The sequence below is a fragment of the Trachurus japonicus genome, chromosome 8 (assembly GCF_045865225.1).
Source record: "Trachurus japonicus isolate A0001 chromosome 8, Traja_1.0".
Lineage (NCBI taxonomy): Eukaryota > Metazoa > Chordata > Actinopteri > Carangiformes > Carangidae > Trachurus > Trachurus japonicus.
In genome coordinates, this window is record NC_140914.1 from 33,413,053 (window position 1) to 33,425,863 (window position 12,811).

The window sequence follows — 12,811 nt, forward strand, 5'->3', positions numbered from 1 at the left end:
TCCCTTCCACTCTCTCTCCTCTCTCATTACTCTCCAACTGGCAACTCTCCACAGTAGTTGAATGCATAAATGCCCAGGACATTATGAAAGAAAATGGGGCAGCGCGGTGGTGCAGTGGTTAGTACTGTGTGTGCTACTCTGGCCTCTTCCCGTAATCCAAAGCCGTGCAGCTTAACTGGTGACTCTGTCTACGTTGTGAATATGAGTGTGAGCGGTTGTTGTCAGCCCTGGGGCAGGGTCCCACACTCATTATCAACCCTGTCAATTAAAAAACAGGCAGTTGAACAGCAGCTCCAGAGACTGACCTCACACAATATAACACATGAAGCATCACGATTACTGCAAGATAAATGCACGTTTGAATGCATCTTATGTTCTTCTGACTAGACCTTAGATAATAAATCGATTAGTCCACTGATGTAAAATTAGTCTTCAGCAAATTATCTTTTGATGAATGACTTTTTCTTGTTAGTCAAGCTGAAAATTCTCATCATTCACTGGTTGGAGCCGCTAAACAATAAAAACAGGCTCTGTTTCTCTGTAGTCCAGTGACTACAGCAGAGGAGCATCATCTGGACCAATCAGAGGAGTGAAGGAGGTGATATGTGATAATGAGCTGCAGGTCAGTGTCAGTCAATGCAGCACTTTGTTCATCACAAAGAACAGCAGCTTCAGTCTGTGGAGAAAACATCACTGGTTTGAACAAGTTGGTTCCAACCATTATCTATCTCAAGCTCCAGCTTGTGTTAGTGTGACCTCTGACTCCAAACAGCAAACAACTCCTCTTCTCTTCTCTTCTCTTCTCTTCTCTTCTCTTCTCTTCTCTTCTCTTCTCTTCTCTTCTCTATCATTTATAAGGTAGTTATTTACCTAGAACGGGTTCCCAAAGTGGGCGTCGGAACCGGGGGTTCGCGAGGCACCGAGAGTGGGGCCACAAGCTGATTTCCAGAAAGCAAATAACATTTGAAAATAGTAGTAGTTAAAATTAAAAATAAAACCATGCAAATAAATTTTCCCTCAAGTGGCCGTCTCCAAAATGAAACCAATGTCATTAGGAAAGATCAATGCTGAAAAAAATTTCCCAAAATGTAAATTTGCACAGCAGCAATGTTAACATGTTTACTCAGTACTATGGTTTATGGATATTACTTTGAGATAGCCTTCTTCTAAAGTAATTTGTCAAAATCAAGTTTGCACATGATAGCAACAATGTTCACTTGTAAGTTAGATGGATATTACTTGGACTGAGGTATTCTGCTGTAGCTATAGCCTATGTAAAACCATATCCTTGTTGTAAGGCTGTTCTGTTCTTTTATGCCCGTGTTTGGATACGCCTGTTTGTGTGTATGCTCTGTGTGTATGTCACCGTCAGTGATAGTGGGGGTCGTCAGCATGGGCATGGTATAGTGGGGGGAAAAGGGGATCTGACTACCCAGGGCCTGAGTAGGGAGAGGGCCCATGAAAATCCTGAAATTATTATTTTTTTGTGTGATGTTTTTATTTCGAATTAATTGGGCCCCCCCAATTAATTGGTGTCATAATTTATTTCAAATTGCTAACATCACAAGACATTCTGGGGGCCCCCTCTTGGAGGCGTAAAATGGTTTAGTCCGCCCATAGACAGCGGCCAGCAACAAGTCTAACGTCAGTGAGCCCAGATTGAATGAGGCTAGCTTTCATCATGCCACCCAAAACACATAAATCGGGGTCAAATCGGGGTCAGAAAAAGAAAGAAGGCAGAATTAGGGGAAGCAACTGTTAAAGGGATAGTTCAACATTTTGGCAAATGTGCCATACGTGCCAATGCCATAATCTCTATAGTTTTAGGAGTAGATTTGTTACCCTTTACTGTCAGTGCAAGCTATTTTTAGATCGGCGGAGATATGATATGAGATAATAACGGAACGTTACAAGTTGTTTTCAAGGTAAATGCAAAGCCAGTATAGTGCCGAAAAGAGATTGCTTGCCGAAAAACTGCCCCTGACGGAAACGCGCTTTGGCAGCTTTGAATAAATTTACCTCAAAAACAACTCTGCGCTTCGTGCACTGGCATGGATAGGGGCCCACTGACATTATGAGTGTACAGGGCCCAGAATTTGGTGCTACGCCCCTGGTCGTCAGTCTATGGCACCGTTATTTTGGGGGTCTGAAAAGTTTGGGAACCCCTGAGCTAGAAGATGCTTGTGATTAAAGGCGAATATTATCATTGATTAGATATCATATGAAATGACTGATCACAATGGATGTGTCTCTCTCTGTGATTCAGCAGGTGAATGTCAAACAGCTCCAGGATGCTGCTGTCCTCATCCCTGCTGACCAGCTGTTCATCAGGGAGGATCTGATTCGCCAAACATGATGAAGACTGAGCCCCCGTCGGCCACGGGTAGCAACGGGGCGTCGGGCGGGACCAGCGGGAGCTCCAACCTGCGGAGCCCCTCGCCCCACCGCAACGCCTACGAGGCGGGTCTGGCGGCGCTGAAGAAGGCCACCGACCACCTCAACAATGCCGCCAACGGAGGCACCGAGCCCGCCTTGAAGCCCGCTCCGCTGCCCCGTCCCACCGGGAGGGGCCGGAAATACGGATCAAACGTTCACCGCATCAAGAACATGTTCATGCAGATGCAGTCTCCTGGTGACGAGGAGGACGGAACCAAAATGATCGGTGAGGTGCCGCCGCCGCGTCGGTCCAATCTTTGTGAAAGACACTCTGCTCTGCTGTAAGCCGAGGAGAAAACTTTCCTTGTATCCTACAACCTTTATCCAATGAGGAGAGAGAACGGCAGAAAGGGGCGGTTCTCTCTGTGTGTGCAGCCAAGGGATGCGCGTGAATGTGGTGACGTAGGGACAAGGACCAATAGATCCATGACGAGGGCTAATTCCATCGGCTGACAAGAAGTTAGCCAAAACTACCGGATCGCTTACTTCTGCTTTAATTGTTGGTGCAAATTATTTTTTAGAACGGCGGAGCAGAGCCGCGAGCTGCTCAGAGCTACGCTACGGAGGCTAATGGGATTTCATGGTTTCCCTCATCAAACTCATCAAATATATAACGGATAATAATAACGGAACGTTATGAGTCAGAGTTGTTTTCGAGGTAAATGCAGAGACTGCTTGACGAAAAACTGCCCCCGACGGGAAGGCACATCAGCGGTTTTGCATGAATTTACCTCGAAAGCAACTCCATCCTGGGAAACCAAGAATTCCCATTAACCTACATAACCTACTCCTAAAACTATAGGGATTATGGCCAATTTTCCAAATTGTTGACCTATCCCTTTAAAGGCTTTACACACCCACACACATTTTCAATGTTCAGACTTGCAGGAGGCTTGTAGCTTTGCTATGCTTGGAATCAATCATTTGCTTAAACCCTTCTCCAAACAAATGATTGTCCAATCACGGCTCTGCAAACATAACGAGACACAGCAAGACCTGCTGTGTCAACCTTTGGAAGAGTCTTGTGTCTTTTTTTATTCTAAGACTAAGCATCTTGTGGTGTACTGTGTCACAGGTCCATCACTCTGTTCTGCTCATTCCATTTGTTTAAGTTAGCAGCACCATCAACCAGATTCACCTGTGATACAACCACCTACCTGTTGCCAAGTAAAGTCTTGATCTCCTGCGATGATAAACCTGAGCCTATCTGGATGCTCTGTTAAGTGTGTTAGCTAATTTACCACAAAATAATTAAATAATACTGAATGATAATAAAAGAACAGTTCAGTTTCTACATGAATCATTGACTTTTATCAACACGAAACCTGTTTTCAATCAAACATCTCTCGGGGAAATATGAGTCATGCTTCAGTTTTCTGCTCAAGATGGTGGTTAGATTGTGATACTGTGTGAAATAAAGAGTAAAACATGAACACGGGAAGTGACAGATGTAACTGTAATGAAAATTAACAAGCATCTACACTTATGTAAGATAGTAAGAGGAAGGAGGACACGCTTAAGTTACACAAAGCTGTACTTTCACTTTCACTTAGATGTCTGTTCTGCTTTATTAGAACAGGTTCATGTGTGGTTTTGGCCGTTATCTCAAGTCACTCATGGTTCTTAACTAAGTAACTGCTGAAACTCGATGCGCACTAGGGAGCATCGCTGCGCTAATGTCCCGGTGCTCGTGTTTCATTTCCCTGTCCGACATTTCCTGCTTGCGGTCCAGAGTCAGAGACGATAGTCAGGATTATGGAAACAAGAACTACATTGTGTGAAAATGGAAATGTTTCCAATGAGCTTTCATGTGATTGGCAGGTAAAGACCAGGCGGTTAAGCTGTCGCTGCCGAGAGCGTCCAGCCTCAACGAGAACGTGGACCACAGCGCCCTGCTTAAACTGGGCGGCACCGTCTCGGAGAGGGTCAACCGGTTTGACTCTAAGGCCGGTGGGGAGGGCGGATGCTCCGCGGGTTTCTCCAAACTGCAGGAGACCAGGAGGATCTTCGAGCAGCGGACTCTGCAGGTCAGGACACTCTTTGCTTTACTAACTTTACTTTGTTGTGTAAATTCTAGGGATGCACCGATTGTGAAATTCTGGACCGATACCGATACAATATTTAAAATAACTTGGCCGATGCCAAATTGTTAGTATCATGTATAACTATAATTATCATGTATAATTATGTAACATTACGACAAATGAAGCAAATACTCTGAACTACTTGCGCTTTTGAAATCACTCCGACCAGCATTTGCCTCAAAAACAACTCTGTCTCGTAACGTTACATGATTATCTCATAGCGTGGTGAATGAGCAGGTCACAACTTGTCCACCAGAGCGTTGTGGAGTTGTTGGATTGTGTATTTGATGAGTTTTGAGGGACAGGGGACCTGTACCGTTCACCTCCATTGTGTTCACTGAGCAGCTCACGTCTCTGCCCCGCTGATCGCAAAACAACATGCACCGATAATTAAAGGTAATAATAATAATCCTATAACTACAGGGATTTTGCAATAGGCAAATTTGCCAAAATGTTGAACTATCCCTTTAACAGATAAACATCGTCCACTGCCATTAGTATTTTCCGATGACTGATGTCAGTCAATGAGGCCAATATTGGCTGATAGCGATGTCCAGCCGATGCATCGGTGCAGTAGTAAATCCTCTTGTATTTCTTCAGGTATGCCAGAGATCAGTGAGTGATGGTGTGTGTCTCCCCCAGGAGAAGCAAGCTGCCACTAACCGGATCTTGCTGAAGAAGGAGCGGGCATCAGGCTTCCAGGGCAGCCGTCTAGACGTCGTGGCTCGCTTTAACGGCTCTACCGAGGCTCTGGACCGGCTGGACGACCCCCCAGCTCCAGCCCCAGCCCCTGCCCCTGCCCCTGCCCCTGCCCCCATCCCCGCCCCCGCTACCCTTCCTGCTGCTGCAGCTGCGGTGGGGCCCGGCGAGGCCGTCAGCCCCACCGTCAGCCAGCTGAGTGCCGCATTCGAGAAGGGCGATCTGCAAAACAACGTCTACCTCCCCCCGCGTCGCTCAGCCCCCGCCCTCGCGCCAAAGCCCAAACCCCCAGCCAGAGGGGAGGCTGTCAACAGAAAGGTGTGGGAATGTTTCATTTTTTTAATTTATTTATTTATTGGTTGGTCACCTACGTTTTGTTATGTACTCTCACTTACATTGCACAATTAAAAAAGGGGGGACAAAGAAAAAAAGCAAGGTGTGGGGATGCACTAAGTTATTAGAAGTGCAGGAAATCAAGAAGCAAAGCTGGTTGAAGCGTGAGTGCAGAAACCAAAAGATGACCCCGAGGGCTTAGAACCAAAAGGGCGTAAGTGACATTTTGGGCAAAAATGAGTTCTATATATCAAAACACAGGTCTCGATCATAGACTGTAAAAGAATGGACGTAGCACCCGTGACGTCACCCATTGGTTTGGGGGAGTCTGTTTTGTGCCGCTACTACGGGGGTTTGAACCGCGCCATGTTGGATTCTACTTGCCATATTTGGAGCGGTGCGGCCGTTGGCCGGCCGAGAGCCCGCCCACTGGCCTCGAAGCAGCGGTCTCCGGACCTGTCACTCAACGGTTCTGCGCCCTAATTGGCCAGAACTTTAAACCTAATAATAGTAAAACGGTAGAGTTTAAAAAAAATTCACCCCCCTCAGAGTGTGTGCGGGGGTAGAAAATATCGGTTGAGACCAAAAAAATAAAATGTACCAGGCTGTAAATATGTTTTTTTAAGCTGTAAAATCGGCTATTTTAACATGGGGCTCAATTGACCCTTCGCCAACTCCTCCCACAAACGGCTATTGTCCAATCCTACGTTAGCAACCGTAACTATAGGCCTGGCAAGCTTTCCGCAGTGAGTCATTACGTTTGCTTTTGTGGACACATTTTGAGACTAGGACGAAAAACATTTGTTTGTAGAGAAGGATGTTGTTGTTGCTGCTGCTACTACGGTGGTGGTGGCGGCGGTGGCAGCAGCAATATAGAGATGTTCAGATACGAGCGGACTTTTTTTTCGACTTGAGCAAGTGTAAATATGGGGATAACCATATCTTCACCTCCGAAATGACAGCTGTACTTTTAGGGCTTTTACCTGGGCTTTTAGGCGAGGGATCCTCCAGGCAGGGACTGCTTTCACTGACTGATACAGCGGTGGGAGAAAAAAAAACAGCAACGAAAGCTGTATGTGGTTCACAATCGCCCAAAAACTTGCAGTTTGACAACGTTTCATGACCAGTGAGATGACCTAAGTCTTCGTGGGTTGATAGACGGTAAAATTACCGGCCCTTACTGCTGCTCTGTACATTGTCCAGTCGTGTCGTTGAACAGATGTTTTATCCTCCTGCGCGAGTCACGTCACTGAAAACTCTGAATGATCTTTGTGACTTCTTCTCTCTATTATCTCAGAACAGTTTATCCATAAATTTGCTGATATTTCCTTTGAAATTGATACCAAATACTGCCAGGAGCATGGCTGGGAGTGAAAGCTTGCCCGCCGTAGCAACAGTAACCAAGGGGGCGGGGCTTACGCGAAGGGTCAATTGCAGAGCGATAGATACAGCCCCCCTGTAATCCTCTCAGCAGGCACGCCGATTTTTCCCAGTGGCCACCCGTGGTACTGCAACAAAAAATCCCATGCGGCCCAGAAAGGATTTTTCCCATAGACCGCAATAGTAAAAGAGAAGCCTGTAAAACTGTTCACAGGACACTTCCAGCTGTAACCTCCGTTAATTACTAATCTTTGTATTCTATATTTTTAAGTCATGGACTTTTTATCCGTCAAAATGTTTTCTAACGGCCAGAAAAGCCACAGAAAAGTCTCTTTTCTGGCCGTGACGTCACGGCTGTGTCCGTGCACCAGCAGTGCGCGGTCGTGTGTGTCTCGGGACCGAGGATGCCTGAAACTAATGAGACGCTGTCCGGTGCTAAAATCACTCAGAAAAGTGGAAAACACGGCTCAAAGGTGAGTTTTTGTTTGGTCACATCGAGTTAATTTAACTTTATGATAGTCAATGTCTGTTATTAGTCTCTTGTCAACTCGTATTCTTAAACGTAACGTTTTAATTGATGAGATCGCCTCGTAATGACTTTACTGACGTGAAACCGGACTGTTTTACATTACTTTCCCTGTAAAACCCATATTTTTCAGTAATTTTAGCTTGATAAGTCATTTATGCTGTATGTGTTTGTGTGTGTCAACAGTGTCTCATCGCGGCTGATGTTCTACACCTGTTGCTCCGTTCACGTTAATTTATTTTACGGTTTAATTAATGCCACGGTGGTAAAATGTAAACCGAGACTTCTCCAGACTCCTCCATGGTCGGTGTGTCGTGTGTGTGTCCTGACGGTGCAGCTGCTCCCCGTCTTCCACCGGGGCCGGAGGAAGAACCATGGACGTCCTCCTCATCCTCCTCACCGTCGTCAGTGTGTGTTTGTTCAGTGTCAGTATGCTAAATGATCACTTAAACTCATAATCATATTATTAAATTGTTCGGAAAAAAACAAACATGCTTGTGACTTTTTTCTTCTTCTACCAAATCCAACATCAACTGTGTCTGGGGCATTCGTGTTTAATTCAAATGTCTGGTTCTGTAACAGCTGTATTTAGTGGACACTGATATTCTGCGTGTTGTGGAAATATTGTATAAATTGTAAGTTAAACTGTTGAATTACAAAGAGTCTCATCCACCTGAAGGCTTAATGATGATGATGAAACTATGAACACAGCCAGTACAGACAATTATTAAAAGGAAGATGCATTTGCCAAAGAGTTCTAATTTTCTTTAATCACAGCTGTGGTTGATAAAAACAAAACACGTGTGACTATACTCCACCAACATCCTGTAAATACAACTGGTGAACTGTGCAGCAAGTTAAATATACTATTCAATATAAAAAAGGTAAGAGTAAAGCCTCATTACATTATTTGAGGTGTTCTGTGGTCATCTCTGTCATGTTTAACAAAAATACAGTTAATTATGATTTATTTTCCATTGTGATTTAAGCTTACAGGTTCGGACTAACTCGTTTTCAGTGTAACATCGTATATTAATTAACTGTCAAAACGATTTAACGATCATATAAACGACCGTAGTAAACCTACGATCAGCCGTCTTACTTTTTAAATCATTATCTTTGTTTTAAAGTCCGTGTGAGTCTGTAAAAGTCTTAATACTCATTCCTTAAATCCACAAGTAACACATACATGAACGCGCAGCGCCAAAACTAGAACGGCGGTTGCTCGTTCTCATTGCCCCAGGGCATGATGGGAGACCGCAGAGCATTATGGGGGGTGACTCAACTGCGCATGCTCTATGGGCCGCATAACGCGGAAGTAAACCCGGAAGTCAGAAACTTTTTCGGCGTATGCGCCAGGCGAGCAACTTCCATTGAAATGAACGGCGGCCATTTTCCGGTCCGGTATCCAGTTAATATAATACATCCATGGATAGATATAACAGAGTGGCGACACTCCCATAGGACTCCGTTGTAAAAAATGGCGGGCCGACTTCCGGGTTATGGAGCCCTCAATAGTTCCAAACATTCCTCCCGCGGCGCTGGACCACGTCTGTTTCTATGGCTGCACAGCAAGAAACTACTGAGCTACGTTGACGAAATACCGACCGATTTTAAGTTATAAAGTGGTAATAATCTTTCCCAAGTACAGTAACCATGTTGACTTAACAAAATAAAAATTATTAGACTGATCGGTTCATTGAAAAACATTTATTTATTTACGTAACTGTGGTGATTTCAGTCCGTAGCCCAGAAGCAGCCCTGCTCACTTTTCATTCAAACAAACTAATGCCACTGCCACAGTTGTTAAATTTCATCAATGAGACCAACATTAATCTCTTCAAAATAATTTAACAAGCCAGCGGTAAACCTCTAAAAGCATGCGGATACGTTACTTGGCTCGTTTTCTCCGACGGGAGAACGGACGGTCGGCCCCGGCAGATCAGCTCAGTAGAGCGGCTGCTGCTGCTGTGACAGCCGCCTCCCCTGGTCCCCGGTCGGGGCTCACACAGACTCTGCACTTCTCCCAGAACAAACATCGGTGCAAGTTCCTCCTAACAAACGTTATGAACTGACCACAGACTCCGGATTAAACGGTGACTTTCTTGCATGAAAAAAATATTAAAACTGTGACGTGTTGACAGCGCTAAAGCCAGGTTTTGGCAGCTTTACTGCTGTGGCTCGGTTGCCGCAAAATGGCGATATCGATGCTAATTTCTGTTAGCCCGTCTATGAGGTTTTGCATTATACGTTAGCATTAAGCTAGCGGGCTTTATATTTAGGTGATACTGGCTGTGTGTGTGTTTTGAACGTTGTTTCAAACTGTGTGGGTTTCATTGAACATCTTTTATGCTTAAATATATATATTCCCGCTTAATATATTGCTTTACTCCTCTTCTTATGCCATTTTTACTGTAGGGCAGGCTAATCTTCACTTTAGAGTGACAAATAAAACCTTGAAGCAAGAAGATTTTGCCTTTTGTTTGAAAACTGACATTGATGTACATACAGTAATTCAGTAACAGTTGTAAATATACCTTTGTACGGTTTATTTTTTAATATTTACCGTCCAAAAGCAAGCTCAGTGCTGTCTGTCCCATAGCAGAACATGACAGCGGCAGCCTCGTTTGGAACTATTGGGAGCTACATGAACCACGTGACCGCGCTGGCGGCGACATCAAAGGCTGTCGCCACTCTGTTATATCTATCGCTCTGGTCAATTGGAGTTGCTCCCTTCTGGAGCCAGCCCCCAGCGACAGCCGAGGGGATTGCAGTTTTTTGAACGCGGAAGTGAGCTTCACTTCTCAGACCGACAACTGCCCCCTTGGTCTCGATGAGCTCTATCCAATAATGCCAAAAGGATCTGAGATCAAACTGTATTGAATAAAGCAACAAAACAATAAAGACCCAACTCAAAAATGTGAGTAATGTTTGGAGCCAGAAGGGTGTAGTTGGTGCCCATAAACAGCATTGAAAATGGCTGAGAAAACTGCAGACATGGAACTGTCTGAGGCAGAAAAGATTTTGATGAATATTATGAAACAAACTGATGAATCCTACATCAAAGAAGTTAAAGATGAGTCAGAGTTGTTTTTGAATGTATGCCCTCACAAGAGTGATGACAGTAAGACAGAATCATGCCTTGAGAGCCTTGCTGGGGTCATCCCTGGGTCCTATGTAGCTGTTTTGTGTGTGACTGGGGAACATAGAACCCTTTTTTAGAGTGAGAAGTTGAGTTGTGACTTTGAGTGAGAAGTGTAATTGTCCCATTGGTTGGGTTTAGACAATGAAGAAAGGAGTTGGTTAAGTTTAATACAGTAAAAAGACCAGGTAGAGGCTAGACAGGCCAGATACTAGAGAGAGTCCAGATAAGTAGAGAGTGTCAATCGACCGGCAACAGCAGGGAACATAGGAGCCTTTTAAAATAATTAATGAATGAGTTAAATGACAATTAATTACTTATTCAAGTGTTAATTATTCAATCAGTTCAATGCATTGTTCAGCAGATACACCCAATATGTCCTAGAATCCTTGGAAATGTTTGGTGCCAAAAAGGCGTATGTGACGTTTTTGACATATCTTTTTGATTTTAAAATGTTTAAGAACATGTTCATTGTGTTAATATGTCATAAGTTTATTACATAAATATTCATTCATATAAGTATGTCTGTGGTTGCAATGTTGTGGTTTAAGGTTAATGAATACAGTTGATTGAAGTCTGGTCAAAATTTTGTTTTGCCTCTCCTGTAAAGTTTGTCAAATGTCACTTACGCCCTTTTGGTTCTGTCTGTCTCTGTCCATCAGGCCAAGGCGCAGCCTCCAGGTGAGGAGGCGGAGCTGGAGACAGCAGCAGGTGTGAGCGCTGAGGCAGCGGAGCTACCAGAAGTGACAGCTTCTCTACAGAGGAGCATAGAGGGAGCGGTGGCCGGCGATGGACAGTCAGGAGACCAGCTCTCCAACTCCTCTTACTCCTCGTCATCCTCAGTGGCCGTCACCTCTTCCTCTTCCTCTTCAGAGGCCAAGCCGGAGTCGGAGGCCCAGCCGACAGCGACTGAAGCCAGGGGCTCCAGCACCGTGGCCCCTGAGAGGGAGCCGCAGGCCGGCGAGCAGGACGGCTCCGGTGGGGGGGGCGAGGCCAGGGCCAGGCTGGTGCAGGCCGACGTTCACGCCTCGTTGGAAAATGGAGAAAAGGAGCCCCCCGGTTCCTCCCCCTCGGAGGAGGAGAAAGGAGAGGAAGAGGAGAACGATGATGAGGATGAGGACGGCTCAAGGAAGGAGGATTACTCGGAGGGGGATCTGGTGGATATCAGCGCGTACAGCGGGCTCGGGGAGGAAGACTCCGGAGGGAGCCAACTGGATGACGAGGAGGATGAGGAAGATGAGGAGGTGTATCAGCCCGAGACCAGCTGCTCCGAGATTGCCGGCCTCCCAGAGGAAGAGGAGCCCCCACCGGCCAATAGGAAGATCCGATTTAGCGTTGAGCCAATCAAGGTGAGTTTCTTTCTGTCACTTACTCTTTGTCTGCAGTGAAATTGTTATTTTCACACCTGTCACCGTCACACACATTAGAAAAGGTAATAATAGTTGTGTCTGTGTTGAGGGACCGGCTGTGACCTTCAGTTAAACAAATGAAAGACAGAAATGGACAGAGGTCCTCTGAGGAGCAGGACAGCTCTTTGAATTTGAATGTTGGCTGCCTAATTAGACTTTTTTATATTTCCTCTGCACATGTAGAAACTTTAGACTGGCAGTGTCATGGGAGTTAAAGGGATAGTTCAGTATTTTGCCATAATCCCTAGAGCCGTGAGCTGCTCAGAGCTACACTACAGAGGCTCATGGGGTTTCTTGGTTTCCCTCATCAAACTCATCAAATACACAATCCAACAACTCCTAAATGCTTTGGTGGACTAGTTGTGACCTGCACATTCACCACGCTATGAGACAGAGATGTTCACAAGTCTTTTTTTGCAAGTCCAAGTCAAGTCTCAAGTCTTTGGTCACGAGTCCGAGTCAAGTCTCAAGTCTTTGAGGGGTGAGACTTCATCAAGTCTCAAGTCTTTGGTCACGAGTGCAAGTCAAGTCTCAAGTCTCTAAAAAATAAAAGCCTCCTGTCTCTTCTGGTTGTAATGACCCTTCTATCATCTGCTGCTATCCGGTCTACTAAGGATACTGCACAGCTATATCTAAGAGATTCAAAGCATTTAGCCTACTGTAGGTTATTATCACTCCTTTATCTATACAGTATTGATTAGTTGTTTATTATATGATCACTTTAAACAGGATATTGCAATGCAATATGAAGAAAACACACAATGAAAGCTTTCCTTTAAAGGAAACTGTATTCTGAGTCAAG

General features: G+C 45.0%; 1 protein-coding gene across 2 annotated transcripts in view; it reads left to right on the forward strand.

The window, feature by feature from the left end:
- LOC146983872 (neurabin-2-like) overlaps positions 1-12,811 on the forward strand; it is an 81,364-nt gene that overhangs the window by 11,715 nt on the left and 56,838 nt on the right. For both annotated transcript variants that reach the window (XM_085785240.1, XM_085785241.1), the window contains exons 2-5: positions 2,267-2,662; positions 4,258-4,463; positions 5,163-5,537; positions 11,263-11,949. In XM_085785240.1, the coding sequence (XP_085641366.1) occupies positions 2,353-2,662; positions 4,258-4,463; positions 5,163-5,537; positions 11,263-11,949 (1,578 nt within the window). In that variant the 5' untranslated portion in view covers positions 2,267-2,352. The remainder of the gene's footprint in view (positions 1-2,266; positions 2,663-4,257; positions 4,464-5,162; positions 5,538-11,262; positions 11,950-12,811) is intronic.